We start from the raw sequence: 24,965 nt of genomic DNA, 5'->3' as shown, positions 1-24,965 counted from the left end.
ATAAAATAAAATAAAAAAAGTTGAAGACAAGTGTCAGACAATGTGTACTCATACTATGGTATTGCTTGTGGGATTTTGAAAAAGAAAGGACAAAGATAAAGTACACCTCTAAATGTTGTAATTGAGGATTGGTCTAGTTGACCTCAGTTTTCAAAAGAAACATCTTAACAGCTGCTTGTTTAGGCTAGGTGAAAATAAATTTCTTCTTGTAATTAGCTTGAACTTGCTGTCATCAGCAATAACTGGGAAAGATCAGTGTACCTGAACATTAAAATGCGTTGGGCATGCTTATGTGATAACTTCATGACAGAAGCAATAGTGAGTTAAGTGCTTATGTTGCTGAATATTGGCAAGGAAATTTGTTAAATAATCCTTATTGCCTATCACTGACTTTGCTCCTTCTATTATTTTCAACTTTTCAATTAAGTTTTCTACTGCACTATAATGATTAAAATTCTTCTGCTTGCTTTCAGTGCCTGAGTCATAGGTATTTCTCAAATCCATCTTAATGAACACACTCAAGTATAAAGTTACAGTATTATTAACTCAATGCATTATGAGTCATATAAGTTGATTAAGAACTTACTGTTCTCAAACCTCTATCCCTGAAAAGGGAATCCACTTTCCTGCATTGTTTCTTCTGAATTCTTAGTAAAACATACAGTAGTAAATATGTTTGCTTTTGGAAATATATTAATGAGTAAAGGTAAAAAGGAAGGTTAACAACATGGGCATAAACACGTGAAACATAGACTTACTCTCTCTGTGCTCAGAATCTATTCTGTGAACCATAACATGGTAATTCCCTTCCAACCTTGGTGTGTTTTTAGTTCTTTTTTTCCCCTCTGTCTTGGCCCTCCTCCTCAATTTAATTTTAGGATTTCACTTGTGATTGAACTCTGAAATAGTGCCATTGTCTTAAAATAGTATGTTTTCAGTAGGGTTCTGTGCTGTTTATTGTAGTTTAGCTGATCAGGTTTGATCTTATCATATGGCAACCACAGGGTGCACAATCGGGCAAAATCGCCTTGATCTTAATATGCGCATCCTTTGCAGACATGATATAAGCTTAGTCCTTGAAATGGTAAGAATTCCAAAGCATGTATAAGACCTAACAGTGTTTTGAATGATTCCCAGCAACAACTGCAAAAAAAATTTCTGAATGCCATGTTTGAGAGTGGATTTAATTAAATAAACATCTGGTTTTCTGCATCGCCTAAAATAAAGAGGCAAACTTGCTGGAGATTTCCTTCCAGAAGGAAATGCTTAGCACATTGCTTGGCCCCAACTAGAAGGAAAGAGGAAAAAAATAAAGATTATTTTTAGAATCTGATCAAAGCATGAGTTGAATTCCTATACTTAAGTGTCATAAAATGAAGCTTGTGTTTATTATGATAAAAATACAGATTAATGGAAAAATGGAACATCTGTTTCAAGAAAGAAAATTTTGAGTATAATGACTTTCTCACTTGATTTCCTAAGTGGCCTGAATTCAGAACCTGTGTAGGTGGCTGTCTCAGCTGGAGAGTGGCTCAGCAGCTGAAGGAGTCTGTCAGTAAAATTTGTGTGGATGTTTTAGTGAGAGAAGAAAAAATAAAATTGTTGCATTTGTTGTAAGCTGGAAACTGAACGACCCAGTCTGAGTCATAGGCCAACTTAGTGACAGTAGCATGGGGTATTCTGTTCCTTTCCATTCCAACATATTATCCAGTAGTATTTTACTAGAGATTTCAATTTTAAACTCCAGAATTTCTGGAATTTCCCCTGTTTTATTTGTTTCCTATGCCTGTGTGCAAGTACTGAAGAATACGTTAGTATTAGTCTGTAATTTCTGACATTTATCACTTAATGTGCTGGCCACTGGATCAGTAGGATCAAACCTCTGTATTTGACTGATATTTGCCCAGAGTATATAGATAAGTAGCTTTTTCAAATAATAATAGCCAATGCTGATTTTCATCTCAAGGTAATAAAGGTAATTTTGTAATGTCAAAGATGGATATTTAATAATTTAAGGATGAGGGGAGTATTGTTTTAAATTACTTACATATAGTTTCTCTCCTTCCAGTGTATTTTAAATGCATTTACTTTTCAATATGGTCAATGGTGGCCCATGTTGCAGACCTCTTGCTGGAGCTGGTTCCTTCGGTGGAATGATAGGTGTCTGACTGGCAGCCAAAGGTTATTAGAAGCCAGTTATACCTAAATAGCCTGCAGACTTGAGGGTCTTATGGGCTTTTAACTTCCATACCAGCTATCCTGAGAAGCTGCAGAGTCCTCAGCCTCAGTGCTACCCACAGGAGAGGACTGTTCTAGGGCAGTTTTAGCTGTGCAGCAGATAGCCTCACCTGCTTCTGGGACAAGGGAAGCCTCTCATCTGTTACTGCAGCCTTGAACCTTCGCCCATGAGTTGGCTAAATGAATTATGCTACTGGGCTGGATATCAACTCTTAACTGCTGAGAACCCATGTGGAGTTTTAAGGTGTAGCTGCATCATTCATGAAAACTTTTTACACTTGTCAGTCCTTCTTTGAATTTCATGGTGGACATGGCAGTGCTTGTGTGTGTTCTCTGCTTTATCCTGCTTCAGGCCTAGTTTTCATCTCTAAGGGTTGTGGTGGAGAGGAGTGCTCACCCCAGGTGTATAAACAGCAGTTCTTTAGCATAATGTGCCCTTCCTTTTCTCTCCCTTTCAGCTCCGTACCCACCCAAAGTCTAGGAACAGGTGAACCAGGCAAACCCTAAGTGTTACATAGGCAAGAGAGTGGCAGGGGATTTTTCTGTACTAGCAGGGTTATGTAGGACAGCCAGATGTGACTTCTGATCCTGTTATCTTATACCCTTGGACTTCAGCAAATAAAACAGCAATAACAAAATTCACTGACCTGCGGCCACACTAGTATGGGTTGTGAGCTTGTCAAAAGGTATCCCATAAGTGACATTAACACTGCTCTGTATTTGGATGGGAGGTCTACAAGGGAAAAAAGCATCTCTAGAACATGTTTTTCATCATCTGGCATTTCGTATGAGAAAAGGAAGAAAATGAAGAGGAAAACAATAGCAAAGGCTAGTAATGTGATACAATAACACTCACTGCCATATTGTAACACTGAACTTGAGTCATGAATGAGGTGAATCTTAGTAACTCAGGTGGCCGAAATTATATACATTTAAAATATGTATAAAATGTGTTGTTTTGTGACATGATGCTGGCACAGTAGCAGATCTTGCTAGGACTGTCAGGACGAGGTTGTGTTTTTCTACACTGAAAATGAAATTTTTCAAAAAAAATTCAAAATGTTTTTTATTAAACACTTTCTATGAAAAAATGCACTCTTTTGTAGAAAGCCGAAACTGCTAGTACAATACTGAAGCCTTAAGCTGAATATTTTTGGCTTCCCTACAAAAAAAAAGCACCATTTTTCAACAAAGCTGAAGTTTTCTGTAAAAACAAACCAAACCCTTTAAAAAAATATCCAGCTTTTAAAAATGCAAATTATTAGTAAGTACTATTCCAGCTAGTTTGATATGCAATTTTAAAATTGTTTACTCTTTTTAATACATACAAGCAATGAAATAGAATGGAAAGAAATGACCTGCTTTTCTGTAATTGTGGTCAGCAAGCACTATGTAAGCCCTAATTTATGCTTAATTTATATTACTGAGGGTGTTTTTAAGATGTTTCAATGTTTGATTTCAAATATAACTGTAAAATTGCTATGCCAGTTTTTGGTACTAATACTGTCTTAGGAAGGGAAATATGCTGTAGTGACTGTAGATGACATTCATTTTTGGCTGATTTAATCCTAAATGGGAACAGGACTGGTTAGTTAATACAGATGCTGAAGCTGCTTTATTTAGAGACCTGAACTGTGTTCCAGTGAGATGGTTGTGCAATCCCACTTATCATCTCTGTAAACAGACTGCATTCTCCTTAGAACAGTCTGAGCTATTGCTCAATACTCACAGCTGTGACATACAAAGGATGAACAGTAGGATGAAGTGCTGAGAGCAGAACCTGCGGTTGCTTCTTGGCTCTTAATTGAATGAATTTTTATTTGGATTACTGTGCTTAGATCAAGAAGAGGAAGTAACTACAGCTATTGCAGGTATAAGTCATTCAGGACTTGTAGAAGACAGGGAAGTCCTGGCTTTTGCAGGTTTTCTAAGCTGACTGTTGACTGCTTTAAGTTAGGAAACTCCTCAAACTATGGGTGTATGCTTGATGCAGCCAGCATGCATAATTATCAATAGGATTGCATGTCTGGGCACTTAGAGCACACCAACAGCAGCTCTGTCCCATAGGAGCATGGATTTTCAGACTAGCAAAATCCACCTCTGAATTAAAGGGTAAGCATTCTTGAGAGGTAAATTTCTTTTTATAAGATGTAGAAATACTATGAATTTTTCATGTAAATATTTTTGGGAAAACATTTTCTTTTGTTAAAGTTGCTTCTTTTTTGGTAACTTCTATGAAAATGCCTATCTTCTGCCTTCTTTTCACATGCAAAGATTTTCTGACCTGAAGCAAAAATAAGGCATGGGAAATCTCATCCCAAACATCTAAAGCTTAGCAAAATTCTGAAGTCTTCAGAGTATGTTAGGAGAAAGTATACTAGCCAGTCTTAGTTGTATGTGCCACTAGTAGCTTTGCCCATGTTTTATGTCTTGCTGGATTTTTTAATTTGATTTTATGTTAAACTGAATTTAGTGTAGAAGTATATACTCTTAGTCATGTTCAAGTTCCAGGTTGCTTTAGCTTCCAAGTTCATCTTGGCATATATTATGTCTTGTAAAGCCCCATTTTCAGACATTTCTGACTAAAGTTACTGGATGTAAGAGTTATTGGATGAAGTTGGCCTGATTTTTCAGGAAAGGTCTCATGCATAGCTGTAATATAATTTGAAAACTTCTAGTGATTAAACTTTATTTATTCAAAAAAGCCACCTTCCTCTCACCCCAGTGAATGGCAATACTGAATGAATACAAAGCTGTGTTAAGCATCATTAGAAATTACTATGTAATTACAATGCAATAAATTACCATGAGTTTTACTCTTAGTGTTTCTAGAGAATCGTTATGGATGAATTTGTATAAGAAACTTTCCTTTAGTTGATGCAGAATACTTCAGTTCTCACAGAATAAAAAGAATAAAAATCTCTTTTCAATCGATTTTAGGGGTCCAACATCACAGACACGTGCACAGAAATGCTGCGAAGTGGACTACTACTGAAAATTTCAGCTGGAAATATCCAAGAGAGGATATTTTTTCTTTTTGATAACCTTTTGGTCTACTGCAAAAAAAAGCACAGGTAAATGATTACTTTGAAAAATAATGTTTTTCTCACAGTAGAGTTAATCATGTATATGCTGTCTCCTAAGAATTGCAGTATAAAAGTTAGCATTTTTAGAGGAGACATATCAACCAAGGAGAAGTTTATTTAATTCAAGCATTAGAAAAATTTTATGAATGCAGAATCCTAATGGTAAGTGTGGGGAGAAAGAATCTGTTTTTTCAGCCTTCCAGAGCAGGTCATATGTGATGGCCTCACCCTTTTCTAGAAAGGGTAAACAGAGTGACTTTTTAGATTAAACATACTAGTGTTGCAGCTTGTGCAATAAAATATGTCTCTACAGATTCAAGAGTCTCAAGCCTTATATTTGTAATCAGGGAAAACAGCCAGAAAGCTGCTGCTTGCTGCATTGCAAGGAGCAGTTTCTTACTTCAGTAGCAGCCTCCTGCAGGTAATGTTTGGTGCTCTGATGCTTCTGAGAAATGAGAGTCCTCCTACGTACAGATGTACTTCTTGATGCTCAGGATTGTCTTTTTGATCTGGAAATTGGTTTTGGATAACTGCTGAATACGTATTACTGGGTAGATATTTGACAGATTCCTGGATATGTTACATACTCTTTTCAAAATGTCTAATTTTTTTCTGTATTTTGTTGTCCAGAAATTAAAAGTAAATTACCGATTACATAGTGTCTTTTCACTTGTCCTCCACTAAGTTACATATTTTTGTAGCCATATTCCAGCTAAAATGTATGAAAATGTCAAAATGCTGAAAGGTCATCTATGGTTTCTTTAGTTTTGAGCAATCATGCCCTACATGTCATTGGCTGATATCATGGTGACATCTCTGCAGACGTAAGAATACCTCAGTTTAGAACTTAACTTCAGAGCTGGGGGAAATGACTTGATTATAAGCCAGCAAGATACTTCAGGTATTGATGGCAAGTAGGTAAAGAGAGTGTTGCTCACAGGAGGTTTGTATTTTGGTAATTTTACCAAAGTTGTCCTATCTTTATGGTATATGTTCTGTAATTTTTAAACATCCTTTTGCAGTGGAATTGTATAAATCCAGATTGCTATATTTGTTGAATTTGCAATTATAAAGGTCACTAGGCTTATTGGAGTTACCTCACTTTGGAGTCAAAAAACATGTGATGCTGAACCTTTAATCTTGTGGCTGGTTTTGCTTTTTTGATTTGTTTGGGTTTTTTAAATATATAATTTTTGAATAAGACATTTACAGTATAGTAGAGTTACTCATTAGACAGTAATGAAGTAATTATTGAAAGGCAGGTAATTTTCTGAAGATTAGTACCTCTCTAGCATGAGTGAAGGTCATAATTCAGGTGATCATTCATTCTTAGGAACTGATCTTTATTTGATATAGAGTATTAATTATCATTATAGACAGAAATGGACAGAAAAATCATACCTGACTTATCTGAGGTGAGAGTCTAGAACTGTGGCTCTCAAAAGGCCTTGACTTCACTGGGAACAGAATTATAGCAATGCCAGGTACTTTGTAATATATTGCAGTGAAACTGCCACAAAATTTCAGCAATTCTTAATTGCAATTCTTGGTTAACACTTATGTTAGGAAGGAAAAATGTCATCTTCATTCTTCCACACATTAATCTCGTTTATAAGCCTAATGTGATAGGTCAAGATTTATATCCAGAGGTGTTCTTATTACATTTTTTTCAGTTGCACTACCCATGTGTTAAATTTCTTGACTAGCATAAGGAGGCTATAACAGTTAGGAGGAAAGGTCCTCCTAATAAAATATTTTGTATTTGATGGCAGATATCATATATTTCCTTCACCTGTGGTGAAGGAAAAAGTGAATGGAGGGTAGCCCATACCTGGGGAAGCAAATGAAATCCCTCGCTGCCCTCCTCCAAAGTAGGAATGAGGCTTTGCATGTAGAAGAAACAGCCTAAGAATGAAGTAGATGAAGGTCCAGTTGCTCTAGAGACACCACCACAATCAAAAAGGCCAACTTGCTATATCGCAGCTGCTTTCAAGAGGAAGAAAAGATGGGTTTTAGTTGTAGGAGATTCCCATCTAAAGGGAACAGAGGGCCTGATATGCTGACTGCACCCAACCCATAGGGTGGTCTACTGATTCCCTGGGGCCTGGACTAAGGATATCACCAGGAGACTTCCAAGCTTGATGCAGCCCACAGATTATTACTGTTACTGATCTTCCATATAGGGGTGAGGAACATGTAGTCTGAGGACAATCAGAAAAGATTTCAAGGCTTTGGGGCGTTCAGTAAGGGAATCTGGTGCACAGGTGATTTTATTTCCCCATACTTTCAGTTGAGAATAGTAGTATTGAAAGGAACAGATGGGCAGAATCTATGATTCCTTGACAATGATACAGCCTATGCAGCACCAGAAAGGACTCACCTTTCTCATCAGGGAAGGAGAGTTTCTGCCCAGGAAATAACAAGACTCATTGGTAGAGCTTTAAACTAGATATGATGAGGAGGGGCATAATATGAGGCTTGTCCCTGGCCAACTGTGGGAAAGTATGGGTAAGTTAGAGGGACAGGGAACTTGTGAGAGCTCTCAGCAGGCAATTCTGAGATACACCAGCCATAATGGAGCACACCTACAGTCTTGCAGAGATCAGCCACGGAGTGCTGAAATAATAAAAGCCAGCAGGGGTACTTCAGAGAGCTACCCTAGTATAAAAAGAAGGATTAAGAGGGAATACCTCAATTAAGCAGCTGAAGATGCAACTGTTAGACAGAATTATAGGGCACCCCCTTGCACCCCCACTGGGATACTGTCATCACTAAATACTTCCAGTAGGTGCCTGTATGCCAATGCACAAAGTGTGGGGATCAAATAGGAACTAGAGATCTCTGTACAGTCACAGGCCCTTGATCTCATTGCAATTACAGAGATGTGGTGGGACAGCTTGCATGACTGGAATGTTGTCATGAAGGGCTACACGCTGTTTAGAAGAGATAGACCAGGAAGGCATGATGGTGGAGTTGCCCTCAATGTGGCACAGCACTTAGAATGTATTGAGCTCTGCCTTGGTGAGGGTGGTGAGCGAGTTAAGAGCTTATGGGTTAGGATAAAAGGGTGGAATAGCAAGGGTGGTATTATTGTGGGTGTGTCCCACAGCATCCTCATCAGAAAACTTAAGATGTGTGGGTTGGACAAGTGGACAGTAAAGTGGATTGAGAACTGGCTGAGCAGCAGATCCCAGAGAGTTGTGATCAATGGCACAGAGTCTAGCTGGAGGCCTGTCACTGGCGGTGTCCCTCAGGGTTCTGTACTGGGCCCAGTTTTGTTCAACTTACTCATCAATGGCTTAGATGAGGGGACAGAGTGCCTTTTCAGCAGGTTTGCTGATGATACAAAACTGGGAGGAGTGGTTGATACCTCGGAGGGCTGTGCTGCCCTTCAGAGGGACCTTGGCAGGTTGGAGAGATGGGCAGACAGAACCAACTGAAATTCAACAAGGGCAAGTGCAGGGTCCTGCACCTGGGGAGGAATAACCCCAAGCACCAGTAGAGGTTGGGCACTGACCTGCTGGAGAGCAGCTCTGCAGAGAAGGACCTGGGGGTCCTGGTGAAAAACAAGTTGTGCATGAGTCAACATTGTGCCTTTGTGGCTAAGAAGGCCAACGGAGTCCTGGGATGCAATAAGAAGAGTATTGCAAACAGTTCAAGGGAGGTGATCCTGCCTCTCTACTCAGCCCTCGTGAGGCCACACCTGGAGTATTGTGTCCAATTCTGGGCTTCTCAGTAAAAGAGGGTATGGAGCTCCTGGAGTGGATCTAGCAGAAGTAAACAAAGATGATTAAGGGTCTGAAACACCTCAATTAGGAGGAGAGGCTGAGGGATTTAGACCTGTTCAGTCTTGAGAATAGACAACGGAGAGGAGACCTCATTAATGTATTCAAGTACATGAATGGGAAGTGCCAAGATGATGGAGCCAGACTCTGCTCAGTTGTGGAAACCGATAAAACAAGAGGTAACAGTCAAAAACTGATGCACAGGAAGTTGCACCTGAATATGAGGAAGAATTTCTTTACTGTGTGATTCACTGAGCCCTAGAACAGATTGCCCAGAGAGGTTGTGGATGCTTCCTCACTGGAGATATTCAAGAACCATCTGGATGCAATCCTGAGACATGTGCTCTAGGATAGCACTGCTCAAGTAGGGAGGTTGGACCAGATGACCCACTGTGGTCCTAACTGATTCTGTGATTCTGTGAAGAAGGTGGTGGATGACATGCTCACATCTACTCTTTCTTCTATCAGGCGACTGAAGAACAGCAAAGCATCTACAGATGGCCACCGTTACCTTTTTCGAGGCAGAATAAACACAGAAGTGATGGAAGTAGAGAATGTAGATGATGGAACAGGTGAGTATATTTGTGTTGCTCATTTACAGAGAAGTCTTTTGAGGTGCTGAAATCAAATGCAGCTTTATGATTTCTTTAAGACTGGAGGGTGCTCCTTATATTTTTTAGAAAGAGTAAGATGCCATTTTAAAAGCACTATCTGTTCTTATCAAAACTCTCCTTCTGTGACACATCATTATTTTCATCCATAATTATTGGGGTGGTCATAGATGCCTATTTTATGCTATGAACAGATAAGAAGGTGACAGATAAAATAAGGTGACATCTATTGCTCAACTGAAATCACATATTTAGCTTCACTTTACAACATTCCAGCACTCTTAAAGAACTTCTCAAAGCAAACGGAAAACTTACCTCTGTTGGAATGAAACCTCAAACACTATAAATGCTGAAATTGTAACATAAGGAAGGGTTTTTAATATATATTTAGGCATATATGATTGCTTGAAATTTTCCTGACATATATTAATAAAGTGAAAAACCAAAGAGTTCCTAAACATGTCATTTTTTTGTTTTAGAAACTTGAGTTTAACAATCGAGCTTAGCAATTATTAATTTTCCTTTATAATTAATAAAGAAGGCCTGAAACATCTTTGGCTTTTTAATATGAAACAAAGGAAAAAAAATGTGAAACTTGCAGTGGCATTGCAAATATGTAAGTCTGGAGGAGATTTCTAGGAGTTATGTATTATTTCTCCTGGTATTTTAAAATAGTCTTAGGTTTGTCCTACCTCTACTATGGGTTACAACTATTTATTAATGCAATTTCTATCTAAAAATGAGCATTAATGCAAGGATTGTATGGCTTAAGTAAGCTTCATAGAACTCCTTCATAGAAATTGAATTTTAGATGTACTTTTTTTCTAATCCCAAGTTCCTTGTTTTCGTAATAGTTTGCTCACTTCTTGTTCTGCTGGGTAGACAGTAGAACTGACTTGGAGAACAAATTCACTATTGTTCTTATTGCAACAAATTAGTTTATTGGAAGACTGTTGTGTCTCTCTGCCATCTCTTATTTTTGAGTCTTTCAATCTTTTGTCATGGGTGGTGTTCTTATTTTGTTATTTATGATTTTATTACTTTTTTTGTCCTTTGGAGTTTGTTTTTCATTCAGTATGCTTCCATCTTTTGTCATTAATCCTCAATTTTATAAAGAAATTACATTGCTTAGAATCCTTAACTGAAGTGTCTAGAGCTGAAACTTTGCTGGTGCCAAGTAGGACAGAACAGTTACTGTAGTGCTGTAATGTGGGATGTCTACTGCTAATCCCAGGATTGTGTCTTTTCTGAGAGCATTATTTTTCAATTTTTTAGTTTGTGTTCCAGAATACTACTGAAGATCCTTTTGTGCAGTACTGGTGCCTATCCCATTATATTTTATACTGTGTTGATGTCTGAGAGTAGTTCCTAATAAATACTTGCTTTTCTGTCCTGAAATTTTATCTTGCTATTTCTACAATTTATTAAGCATTCAGAATTTGCATCTTGTTCCACAAGGCTTTTGCAGTGCTTCTTCACTTGATTCTGTGAACAAACAGTGTTATTACTGAACCATTTAAGCTCTTGATAAAAGTAGTGGAAACTGCTGAACATAAGGTAGAGCACTATGGTGTCACACTTGATTCATTGTCTTTGCTTACCAGACATTTTGTGTAGGAACTCCTTGACATCTGTTTCAGTCTTTGTCCTTCACCAGGCCCACCGATTTAGTTAGTGATTTAGAGCTGTCTATGGGTACAATGTAGTGAATTTTTTCAAGCCTCATTGACTTTCATATAATTATTCAATATTCTATATCCTGCTATTCCCCTTTGCTGGCCTGCATTCTTCTCCAGTTTTTAGCTTTTAGTATAAAATCTCAGTGCTTTGTTTGTGCAAAAAAAAGAGAATTGTTTGTTTCAGTCTTTCATGTCATGTATTATTTGACTCTCATTTATTTTCTTTCATCTTCCTTATATATGCTTTAGAAATAAAAGGCAGTTTCCCTGTTTGCATTATGTCACTTTCTAAGACAGCACCTCTTTGCTCGTAACTCTTGATGATACTGTAGCCACAGAGGCTTATACCCACCATCTTGTTCCTGATGATATTCCAAGAATTGTGTAACAGTTCTTCTTTCACTGATTCCAACCCACATATTGTCATGATTTTAGTGTTGTTTTTAGAAAATATTTTTTCAATCCTCTTTCTGTGATTGCCCTGTATTTCTCAAATATGTTCTACCTTTCTTCATTTACTTCTATCTATCCAGTCCTTGATCTCTTTACACTGTTCATTTTCCTTCCTGTGTTTCTTTCTCAATTAATCTTCAAGTATAATCTGGCTAAGCACAAATGGTCTTCCTCTACACTCCAGACACCAGTGGCCTAATTTCCTTCAGCCACAGGAAATTTTGGTACTGTCCCTATTTCTTATAGCATTGCGCAAAGTCCTGGAGGCTGTTATGCTTCCTTCCCACAGGCTCCCGTGAGCCATATCAAATCTTGTCACTTTTATATATACATTATTTCCAAAATCCATACTCCTTTTCACACTTCTGAGATGTTCGTTAGTGGTTTGGTTATTTTGATTTCTAGCTTATTACAGGTGCTGGATGCCCCATCCCTGGAAATGTTCAAGGTCAGGTGGGATGGGGCTCTGAGCAACCTGATCTAACTGAAGATGTCCCTGATTATTGCAGGGCACTTGGTCTAGGTGATCTTTATGGTCCCTTCCAACCCAAACCATTCTATGATCGTATGATTATTCTTACATCTTTTTTCTTTATTATCACTACATTTTCCACTTTCTCAATTTTGGTTTGTCCAATATCCTAAAATATTTTTTTCTTTTAATTGTTGCTATTTCATTACTCCTTTCTATGGTTCTCTTTGAAATATGGAAATGTCTGGGTTTTTTCCCTGCCCTGTGACACCTTTCTGACATTTTTTTGTCACCCCCCCTCCTTTTTATTTAACCCCCACTGATGATTTCCTTCCTTGTGGATTGCCTCTCCTCACCCTGCTATTTTTTCTTTCACTCAGATCATGATGCCCTTCTTTAACCTTCCTCTGTTCTGCTTTCCTTACTGTTCTCATTTGTTGCAACCAGATGTCTTGTTTCTCATCCCCTGTAGTCATCCACATTTGAACTGTAACTCAGTACTATTCTGCTGCTTCCTTTTTGTCTCATTGCATTCCCAAGTGCAGTAATATGGTTGTCCAAGCCTCATTCGCATTAGCTTTGCATGCTCTTTTTTGGTATTGTATTATTTTATTCTTCTTAATCATCTATTGCCTATCACTATAATTCTGAATTTAGAGTAGAAGCTCTGAGTGTAGAGTGCTTATATTTTCCTATCTGTTCAGGACTCTTTCTCTGTGGGTCTCTTTATAGACATTAAAGATTATTGAGACTACTTCCACTGTTCTATAATGTAGGTTTTGTGATCCCCTTCTCATTAGGTATAAGAAACCATAGGGCTCCAGGGAACAGGGCAACTGAGAGTGTTTGCTCTCAGCATTGATAGATGTAGGAATGTAGTCTTTGTTGTTTGTAAGCAGAAGCATAGAAATAGGAAAACAGATCCCCAGTGTGGTTTATTGTCATGCTAATGACATGCCTACAGAAATTAACAAAGCTTTTTCTGAAAAGCAATTTTTCTTTGATGAAATTAGGCCTTGGCTGAGCAGTACAGTTGGTTTAAGCTTTCTTTTTTTGTTTCAGCACCATGAAGCAGTCTACTTTTTCTTGATTGCACTGATTAAAGTGGAATGCATATTACTTATCAGAGCAGACTTTTTTTAATCTTAAAACAGTGCGGCGACACTACCACTGGCAAGCGTTAGAAAGGTGGATATGTGGTGATGGTATTCTTTTTCTGTATCTGTTTATAATATTCAGTTGTGAGAAAAAATTATCTTTCTAAAGGCATTCACCAGCCATTAAATGAATGTTATATAGTTTATGAAGAAAAGCACTTGAGGCTTAGGAAATACCAGATTTATGGTTGTATATAGAATCACAGTTCTATCTTGAAATTAGGCATGATACAGAAAAGCCACAAAATGATAATAGTAACCAGAAAAGCCACAAAATGATAATAGTAACCAGAAACTGAAGCAAAAAGTATACATAGAAAGAAGGCAGTTGATACTGTGCAGCAATTATTTCCTTGGTATTTCTGACCTTTGATGCTCCTAAGAACCTCAAGTCTGAGAAACTTAGGAGTACTTCAACACAAATTTCTGTTTAATTTTTAAGGGGAGAAGAAAGTTCTCTTGTATATGACTGTAACAAATTGCTTATGCATCACTCAGAGGTTTGAGTCTTGAATTTTGCATAATATATGATAGTTCAAATTACAAACTTTTATGTATTACCAAGTAACATTAAAAGATGATGTCATCTTTCATCACCTATTTTTGGGAAGTTGTAGGATTAATGATTTGTTAATCATGCTTGATCAAACTTTGCATGGAGCAACTGAAGTCTCATGCTCTTTTTCCCTCTGTAACTATTATGTCAGGTTTGCAAATTATTTGTTTAGCCTGACTGGCAGCTGGGATTGCCTTGATTTGAAGAGTGTGCATATGTGCTGTGTGGCTGGCCAGTCGGAACGCGCACACCTTCTGGCTGGCCAGCCAGCATGTCTGCAGCTCTTGACCAGATTTCGTCCAGTTGCCAGTCCAGAGAAGGTAGGAGTTTATGTGGGATGATAGAGTAATGCTGAAATGCTCTTCGCTATGGACATGGGTGTATTGGGGAGAACAAACTGCTCATGGGAGCCTTGGAGGATTGTAGTAATAAAAATATACGTAGGTAAGTGGTATAAACATGATGTTGCAAAAATAGCTTCATTTTTTTTTCCCTGTCATAGACTTGCTTGTGCTTTCTTTCATGCTTTGAGTACTAGAAAGTTTTGTTGGTTTAGAAATTAGCCATCAGTCTCATGATTTTCTAGTAGTTCCTGACATTTCCCAACCCAGTACACAAAGCTTGGCTGCTTTCCATCTAATTAAAATGCAAAGTTATTGAAAGGATACTAGCACGTCTGCTGAGATTTATGATAAAACTTAGCAAGCATTTCAGCAAGAGTTTCAGTTTTAGAAAATCACATCACATCACACAAAATAGGGCTGAATTATGGAAAACGATTTACAACGCTAAAAGCTCTGTAGTTATTACAGTGATTCAGGGCTGGCCCTAGGACTTTTTTGCCTGTTAATGAAAGTTTGTGGTGAGAAAATGTTGACCTTTGATTTTTCTTAATATTTTGTATGGTAGTTGCCAGTTCTAGTTTTTTACTCTTTATTTTATGAAAAAAAAAAAAAACAACCCAAAAACATGTCATAAGGCATTTCTGCCTCACAAATTTTCCCCCAAGAAATGTGTGAAATCCTAGCGAGGGATATTTAAGGGTGTTAGTTTTGGAATTTCTGAATAAGATTTATGGACTAGCATGTTAAAATCAAATGTTGCAGAAGTAAAGAGTGGTAAGTAGTAAATTGTCTGATTTTTTTTTTTTTTTTTTTTTTTTTTTTTGAGCATAGTTATTTTGACTTGTTAAGAGTCAGAAGTTCAAGATATCTCAGAACATCAGCAACTGTTACCTCTCCTATAATGTGTCCACTGAACATTGGGTTGTTAGGAACTTATTTCAAAAATCATGCATTTGATTAATTTTTTTCTTTTAATTTTTTTTACCTAACTGCATCTTGTAGTATATTTAAGTTTGTTTAAACTAGTAAGTGTAGATATTTATCTATTTGGGTAACAAGTAAAGACACTTCAAATATGTGTGGTTTGATTACTTGTCAAATTGAAATTCGATTTTATCCCTCTGTATATTTAGTCCTTTTTAAAACTTAGTAGTAAATCATTCAATCAGCACAGCAGCTCTGGGCAACCTAAGGGGCAAAACCACAGTGCTACTTGTTTAAAGAATTATTTATTAGAGTTAAACACAAATTACTCCAAGTACCATTATCTGTTCTTTTTAATAGGATTCTGCCTGTTTTAGTGTTGAGCTTATACCTTCCTCCATATGCTTGGCAATTCTCTGTTACATTTTCCAAAGGATGTGATTTACTAAAAGTTAAAACTACAGTTTATTAAGTTATAACATGGTTCACAAGTGGCACAGATAACTTTTAATTTTTACTCTTCCGTATTTCCTGCATTTTATGTGTAATAATAAGAGTTCCTTATGATTGTAACAACTGTTGCTTTTTTTAAAAGAACTGGTGCTCTTTAAGCCATTTTATGTATTCCCAGCTGACTACCACAGCAGTGGACACACTGTTATTAATGGCTGGAAGATCCACAATACGGCAAAGAATAAATGGTTTGTATGCATGGCAAAAACCCCTGAAGAGAAGCAAGAATGGCTGGAAGCTATTTTGAAAGAGCGAGAGAGAAGAAAAGGTAGGTTAATAAACTTCCTTGTGTTACTTTGCCAAAAAGCCGTACTGTATTTTTATGTTGAGATATAAAGCAAAACCAGCTGGTAGGCAAACTTGTGGTGTCAGGTTCAGCTGAAGATTTATGAATACCAGCTTGGACAAAATAAATCAAACTTGTACTGGGAAGGGCATAATGTCCATAATACCATCATGAATGCTGGTAGTGAGTGCTGTTTTGGAAATGGGGAGATGATTTAATCTGTGATTTTACGTCTTATCCTCAACCAGTATAAGTTGTCATAAATTCATTGATGCCTGGGTACTGTTATGGTTAGTGAGTGTCTGAGGGTCTATCCTAAATGCCTTGTGGAATTTGCATGCATTGAATCCCTTTGTGACTGGCTGTTTGCATCATTGAAATAAGCAGCATTTCTGTGTTGGATTTTAATGTAGGTGATCCAACATGAAATGGTGCAGAACGTATGCACAACCCCATCTTTGATGTATTCTCTCCTACACAAGAAAGTAAGAAATCACCATTGGCAAACCACTGCCTTTTTGAATAACTGCAGTAAGGGAAAAAATACTTGGATGAAGTATGATTCTGATCTCAAATGTGACCACAAATGACTTCATGTATTAAAGGTGAACCCAGCATAAAGTAGAACCAGGGAAAGATGACACATCATCCTTTTCTGGAGCTAATTTAATTTGCAAGCAAAAATATCCTAATTAGTAACATGGCTTGGAGCCTTGATATTGAAGGAATATATGACCTTGTATTTAAAGCTGTGATTCTTTTCCTGATCTGCATAGATTTTCCATCACCTGTTGCATTAACAATTGTAAATGGAGACTAACTATTTTCCTTGGTCTTTTAAAGTTGAATACTGGATATTTGTAGAACATGTATCATCTGTTGTAGGACCATAGTTTCAACTAGGGTATCTGAGCACTGGCTAATTAATAGTGTCATCAGGAAATAATAGCAGAAAAGCTAAAAAGATGCTTTAGAGGTCTAAAACCTCATCATTTTAAAAAAAAATGCAAAAGTAATGTGGTAGAGGTTATGTCAAACACAACAAAACCCAGGTTTGTGTGCTTCTCTATAGGATCTTTTCTGCAGCTGGCCAAAAAGTTAAATTTCTTGACTCCCTTAGGGTCTTGGTACTTTAGGTAAGCAATAGAAATAGTAAGTAGGAGTATTTTATATTGATGAATTCCTACTATTTTACACCAATCAATTGAGCAACTGGTAGTAGAGATGAGTTTGAGCTAAGCCTTGGGTCTGAGGGAGCCATCTCAAAGTCAAGGCATATTTTAAGATTTTAGCATCCTATTCAGCTCCTGATGTGGGTTTGCCACCAAGAAGAAAACCATGAAAGAAGGGAGGGGATTTGGAGCATGCGAACATTCGGATTGCCACACAGAATCTTCAAAAACAAATTGAGTTGTAAGTCTCAGAGATTCAATGGACTTAGAGGAACTCAACCTGTACTTGTATTTGGAATCCATGTAGCAGAATCTGAGTGAAAAGCAGAGAATGCCCTGAATGAAGTAATAAACCAGTTTTCAGCTGTTGTAATTGAATTATAAACTAGGACCACTTTATATATTGTATTTTCTTGCTAGGAGAAATCAAGCTGAATTGGAAACTTTTTGCAAGTCTTTTTTTGTCAATTTGTCAGTTTTTCTGCAAGCACCTGAGGCATTCCGTAAGTTAGAAATTTATTTAAAAGGTTACCATCTTTAAGACTCATAATGCTGTGATGACCTGATTCAAACAGTCAATACGAATAAAAGCATCAACATCCTATAAGTTCCAGAAGTAGTATATTGGTTAAATTTTCTTTACCCAGATGTACATTAAGTTTTACTTGGGGTACCACTATCTGTTTCCTGGGTAATGAAAGACACTTGTGAATCTGTGTCTGGTAGCACTGCTAGCTTTTTCTCATGACAGACACATTTTTTTGGGGGCTGTATTTCCAGAATTAAAGTAGTAGCAGGCTGTTACTCGGATTGAATATCACAGAATGGCTTGGCTTGAAGGGGCCTTAAAGATCATCTAGTTCCAACCCCCCTGCCGTGGGCAGGGACACCTACCACTAGACCAGGTTGCTCAGGGCCCTGCCCCATCTAGCCTTGAACACTTCTAGGGATGACACATCAACAGGTTCTCTGGGCAACCTGTTCCAGCACCTTTCTACCCTATGAGTAAAGAATTTCTTCCTAACATCTAATCAAAATCTCTTCTTATTTTTTTAAACTGTTCCCTCTTGTCCTATCGCTATTGCCTCTTTAAAGACTGGAAGGCAACAAAAAAGTATTCCTGAAACCTTCTCTTCTCCAACTACCCCAGTACTCTCAACCTGTCTTTACAGAAGAGGTTCTCCATCCCTCTGATCATTTTTTTTGTGGCCAGTACTTAAGGCCTGCTTTAACAGGTTCATGTCCTTGTCTTGAGGACCCCAGAGCTGGATGCAGTACTCCAGGTGGGGTCTCATGAGAGCAGACTAGAAGGGCAGAATCACCTCCCTTGACCTGCTGGCCACTCCTCTTTTCATGCAGCATAGGATGTTGCCAGCTCATATCCAGTTTTTCACCATGGGAACCCCCAAGTCTTCCTCCATAGGACTGCTCTCAATGACTTCTCCCAGTCTGTAATCGTGTCTGGGATTTCTCTGACCCAGGTGCGGCACCCTGCTCTTGTTGAACTGTATGAAGTTCTTGTGGGTCCAATTCTCAAGTGTGTCAAGGTCCCTCTGGATGGCATCCTGTCCTTCTATTGTGTTAACTGCAGAACTCAGCTTTGTGTCATCTGCAAACTTGCTGAGGGTGCACTCAATCTCACTATATCATTGATGAAGATACTAAAGAGCACCAGTCCCAAGACAGAGCACTGAGGGACACCACGTGTCTCTTGTACTGTTATAGTTTAAAAGTTATGAAAATCTGAACAGAAATGGAGAACATGTACACAGGACATTGAAGAAATATGTGGTTCTGTCTGGAATTAATAACTGTTTACTGAGAAAGCACATGGGATATGAAAGTCTGTGGTATTCCTTAGAAACACAAGCTTCTGTGAATGGCCATAGGTTGCATAATTCAAGAAAAACTGGGTTTGATCATCTGTAACTCAGAAAACATAATGGTTTTCTCAAGAAAATACACAGGAAAAAAGAAACCAGTAAGATACATTGAAATGAACTCCTTGATAGCTTTCCATTGTTGAAAAAATCTTGAAGCAAATAAAAAAGTCGTGTATGTGCTTTTGTGGAAAAGGGGTGAATTAATCTTGTGTGAAATTAACATATGCATAACAGATAACTCGTTACAATTAACTAGAAATTTGAAAAATTTTCCTTTAAGTGAAGACAATATTATCATCACATGGTAAGAGCAAAACCAAAGCTCTTTTATTTTAGACTTGTGAAGACATGTCTGCTCCCTTGCAAATGTACTGAAAGCTGAAAATCACAGCACTAGTATTTATTACTACAAAATCAGTGGTGATGTCACTAGATTGACAGTTTAATTGCACTATGAGAAACTTAGAAATATCTTTTGGTTGTGCTTTATGAAGATCAGATGTTCATGGTTTAACTTGATTGTGAGAAAAATAATGGAAAACAGTTCCTTTACTTTTTCTTTGTATGTAGAATATTGGCATTGCTTCTCAGTTTCAGGGAAGATACTGAAATATAATGGCAATATAATTTCATAAAATTTTAATGCATTTTTGGCAGGTTTAAAATTGGGCATGGAACAGGACACTTGGGTGATGATTTCAGAGCAAGGAGAAAGACTGTACAAAATGATGTGCAAACAAGGGAATCTCATCAAAGACAGGAAGAGGAAATTGACAACTTTCCCCAAATGCTTTCTTGGAAGGTATTATATGCATTTGATAGCATGAATTTTTACTATATAAAAACATATTTTAAATCTTCTTTGGGATTCTGAGGAAACCACTGTTCATTTGTAATGTCTGTTTAAGCCTATTTGCCTCACAGAATTTAGCCAAAATGTAGATTGGTCTGCCTGAAATTTATAAATGTGTACTTGTATTCCAAAGTAGTTTTGTTAGAGACAAGGCTGCAGAGGCATGATGAAAATGTGGAAATGCATCAAATGATATAGTTTGTTTAAAGAAATAATTCCCAGCTTGTTTAATACATTTTTGTCTCTGTAATGACTAGTTTGGAGTGTAAATTTGCTTTACTCCACTTAAAAAATTTCTGTCTCTTAAACAGTTCATCCTCTTGCTTGAATGTCAGGGACAGAGTCACTGAACAAAGTTTTTATGTTTAAAATTTTACCCCTGTTTTCAGTCAAATCTTTATAACGCCATATTATACCTATTGCTTAAGGAGACTGAATGAAAGGGAAAGAAATAGGTATCGTAAAAATGTGTATATGACAAAAAAATTAGTTTATGGCAGAGGTGGTTATCACTTACCTCATTTGACCATGAGACTGTTAAGTATGGAAAGCATTTTTGCAAAGTACAGTGGCTGCTTTACACAAAGATGTAGAGAATATACTTCCTGCTCAGTTCAAAAGTGGGAATGAAACTTGAGAGATTCTTACGTGCTGTCAGAAGTAACATAGTTGCTGAGAATTGAAACCAGGATTAATAGAAAAGTTGAAATGAATGGGTTTTCTAAAGGTGATACGACATTTTGAAGATCATTAGTCTTAAGAATCACTTATAGACTAATCACTGGAATTCCCTCTCCTAGTAATGGAGAGGGAAATGCAGGTGATCTGGTGGTATGTCATGTAAAGTTTGTTTTCTGTATCTGTTTTTATTTCAGTGAATTTGTGTCCTGGCTGTTAGAAATTGGAGAGATACACAAATCTGAAGAAGGTGTTAATCTTGGCCAAGCTTTATTAGAGAATGGCATTATCCATCATGGTAAATATAGTTAGTTTTAACTTACTTGTTTTCCAGATAATGTTTGTAATGAGAGTGGACTTGATTTAGTTTGACAAAAAGATGGCCTTGGTAACTCAAGATAGCTTGTTGAATCTGCATTATACCCTTGCAGGGACCTCATGGAGCCACTGTCCATGCGCCACAGATTCACTGGGAAAGGCTCCATTGGTTTAATCAGATTACATCTCTGCTGTTGGTATCACAACATTGGAAACAGGGACCTAGAGAAACATTGCTGTTCTCTTGTAAGCAAAAATAAGTTCTGGGGGAAAAACAGAACGGTACACTGCTTTTAAGGATTTTAACCTTTATTAAGGCCAGGCATTTTAGGGATACATGTTCAACTAAGAATTATTCAAGAGAGTGAGTCACAGTTGGATGTTGATGAATGTGCCTGCTCATCTGTTAGGTATTACAAGTGGAGCTGATGGGATCCAGCCTAGAACCCAGCAGTTTAATCATTTGAATTTTAAGGCCTGCTTTTCACTACATTGTATAGTTATTAAAATTGATATTTTTATGCTGAAACTTTCAGTCAACTCTCTGTTTAGTTCATTGTGGAGAGAAGTATCACTGAAATGGTCCATTTTTTGAGCCAATAAGATTGATTTCTGCAGGCAATTTGCATTGGCAGTATTTTTCTCTTATCAGAGGAGGTCCTCATCTCTGTCCCTATCGCAAGGTACAGTCTAACAGGACCATATAAGTGAACTGGAGAAACTTCTGATTTTGAAGGCATATTTGGCATGCAATAGGTACAGTCACTAATTGGTGAAACAGCTGTCAAGTTAGCTAGTGTTCCATATAGATCCAGTGCTTAAATGTAGATTGATAACAAATTTTAATACTTTAATACTCCACCAAGCAATTAATTTAATACTTAGTGAAATTCTTTGCAATGATGTTTTTTAGTATCCTTGACTGGAAAGAAAGTGTGTGTTTTAAACACATGCAGAGTAGGAGGGAAAACATTAAGGTTGTTCATCACTAGTCATGTAGTCCTTAATTCTTTAATGTCAGTCTACATGATTTTCCTTCACCATCATTCAAATGTCAGATGCTATTGTGTTTACTACACACAGAGAATTGTTTTCAATTGAATGATTCTATTGCCAGAGATTCTTCTCCTGATCTTGTAATTTATATCCTAAATACACTCATAGACTTTCTCAATACAGAGTTAAATGAATATTGTGTAACTTCATGAGATAAAAGGGTAATTATATTAGAGCATAGAAATGTGAGCCAGACATGCTACTTTGAATAGTGGATCCAGCTGTGGTTCACTGAAAATAGCATTCCTAAAATAAAGTTGAATGAACCATCTGTTTTCACAGAGGAAGCAAGGGAGAAAGAAAATTTGGCTGTTATTTACATTGCAAATATTGTAGAGGCCTTTGTTAGAGTTTGCATATTCACTAGGCTGGCCATTATTGTCACTGTGCTGGGCTTCATTCTAGCAATGACAGAACCGTGTTGTGATGGGCATTGTTTTACTTCCTGGTGTGTGAATTCTCTCAAGTAGAAAAGTTATGTTTTTTTCCTTCTTTTTATTCCCCTCCAGATTTATAAAAGGGGGAAAACCTGGTTGTGTGCTGCTAATTTAAATCTGCTTGGTAGAATTCTCTGATGTCTGAAATGGCTTATATCAGTCAATGAGCTGAGATACTTGCTGCAGATGATTAGAGATGGAAACTTCATCTCAAGGGAGTAGAGCTTTGTATTAACAAAAATAAATGGAGTATCAGATAGTTTAAAAATTAATAAATATTTATGTGGCTGTGAAGTTTCTTGGACTGGTGTACTGGTCTGATTTTACATTACACTGGCAAAAAAAAAAAGTAAAAGAAATGACCGGTTTAAACTTGGATCACTTCCTTTTTCCTAATGTGTGCCATAGAAATATCTATCCCAGCATAAAGGTAGGTACAGTGTTGGGAGTGACACGCAAAACAACTTGGCCTTTCTTAGCTGAGTGTTCATGCAGCTTTTTATCAGCCTTAAGTTGTTTGAAAAGCAGGATGTGCCAGCTCTGTGGAGCTACTTATTTAATTTCTGGTGCACTGTGTGGAAGTCAGGACTGCAAAGACAGAGTGGTACTTGTTTTCCTCAGAGTGCATAGCCTGCTCTGTTTGTCATGGGCATGCAAGAAATGAAAGGTATTTTGTCATTCTGGTTCCCTCCCAGTGCATCCCAGTAACAGTGAGGGACGATTTGGCCTTAGGCCAAACTGTCTTAGTGGTGATTTTTTTCTATTTTGTGTAGGTGCTGGTTAGAAAAACTCTTAATGTACGTTAATGTAGTGGAATGTTTTTTTTCCTTAACAGTAGGAATTTTTATTTTTAATTACAGAACTAGAAGATATCTTTTTTCCCTAACTAAAATGATCGCAGTCCATTAAAATTCACTTAGATACTTACATTAGGCATTATATGTGAAAATTTTGTAGTCTATATCTGATGTATTTAGAAGCAATGATACGTAAAAGAGCTTAGAGGTTATTTTGGATAATCGCTTTATTGTGAGCAATCAGTTCAAGGGAATTGCAATAGTGTCCTGGGCTTTACTATTAGAAGATATATCAAATGCAGGTAGAGAAGTTATTTTGCTCTTGCACATGACACTGGTGAAACTACTTAATATATGAAGTCCTGATTTTATGTCTGTGTATCAGATGATGTGTAGAATTACTGAAGAGCTTGAAGGGGCATGAAAAATGATACAGACAGAAGGCGTCTTACTGTACAAAGTTTATGATGCCTAACTAAATTTTTGGAAGAGAATAATGTACGATGGCTTAATCACTTGGTATTGGAAGGCATGCACAGAATTACCTAACACTGTCAGGTCTGTTACTCCAATTAATGAAGACATTACAGTACCCTCCTTTATCAGTGGATGACATGTAAATTTAGTTTCAAAATTAAAGCTTACTACTGCAAGCAAAACATTAATTAAGAAAATAGTTATCCTAGGATGGTGCTAGTGCCTAATGTTATCCTCAGTCGTCAAATGAATCAACTGTTTTTAAGACTTGCAGTATTGGTCTTTCCAGGGGAAGCTTTGTATCCTAGTATCTGACTGTTTTGACAAAGCACTTGAAGTTGAGATTTGTTGCTGGAATCTTGTGAAACTCTGGAAATCTACCTGTTAAGATCCCTTTTCATGGGTCTTCTGGGATTATCAGCATCTTCATGATAATTGCTGGTCTCTCACACTTACAACCTTTGGCTGGCTATATGTAGGGGAAGACATTCCCTCTCCCTATTTTCCCCAGTGTAAGACTGGTTAAATGTGTTATGTAGGATCTGTAGAATCATCTCTGTCATCTGAGATTGGCCTCATCAAGAATAAGGACTGAGAATAATGTGGAACAATAATATGAATAGTTGCAAAAGAAGCTTTATTTGGCTATTTGGTTGATAAGTTTTGTCAAAGCGCTGAAGAGTAGAATGATTTGAGTACCTGGTTTTTCAGGCTGTTCCCTGCCTCTTTGTCTTTCTTATTCTTTGCCCTGTGACTTGAAATTGTTTGGTCTCTTCTGTACTACTTAGAAGTTATAAGAAATATTGTCACCAGTGACCTAAAGGAACTTAGTGCAGATGATCTAACCAGGCTTCCTGCACTTCCTGTCTGAAATCTACCTATTGATGTCTGCTGGGCTATTATCAGAAGAAATTATGCTGAGCACCTTCTCTCTTGTTGATTTCTTCAGAAAGCCACCTAATAATACATTTTTTTTAAATTTAGTTACAGATAAACACCAATTCAAACCTGAACATATGCTGTACAGATTCCGATATGATGATGGAACATACTACCCCAGAAATGAGATGCAGGATGTGATCTCAAAGGTACAGAATAGAATAGTTACTGTGATTAGGAAGAACATATCAGAAATTGAGGTTCTGCTTGAAAAATAATGTAAAATATTTTGCTAGGATAAACAATATCCC

General features: G+C 37.3%; 1 protein-coding gene across 1 annotated transcript in view; it reads left to right on the top strand.

Moving 5' to 3' along the window:
- PREX2 (phosphatidylinositol-3,4,5-trisphosphate-dependent Rac exchange factor 2) overlaps positions 1–24,965 on the top strand; it is a 126,905-nt gene that overhangs the window by 15,569 nt on the left and 86,371 nt on the right. The window contains exons 7-12 of the mRNA XM_009076873.1: positions 5,179–5,312; positions 9,578–9,681; positions 15,937–16,086; positions 19,817–19,961; positions 20,888–20,988; positions 24,760–24,863. Of these exons, the coding sequence (XP_009075121.1) occupies positions 5,179–5,312; positions 9,578–9,681; positions 15,937–16,086; positions 19,817–19,961; positions 20,888–20,988; positions 24,760–24,863 (738 nt within the window). The remainder of the gene's footprint in view (positions 1–5,178; positions 5,313–9,577; positions 9,682–15,936; positions 16,087–19,816; positions 19,962–20,887; positions 20,989–24,759; positions 24,864–24,965) is intronic.

This window comes from Acanthisitta chloris, unplaced genomic scaffold, assembly GCF_000695815.1.
Source record: "Acanthisitta chloris isolate BGI_N310 unplaced genomic scaffold, ASM69581v1 scaffold1076, whole genome shotgun sequence".
NCBI classification, from domain to species: Eukaryota; Metazoa; Chordata; class Aves; order Passeriformes; family Acanthisittidae; genus Acanthisitta; species Acanthisitta chloris.
Note: the sequence above shows the minus strand (reverse complement) of the source record. Positions and strands in the feature narration are given on the sequence as shown.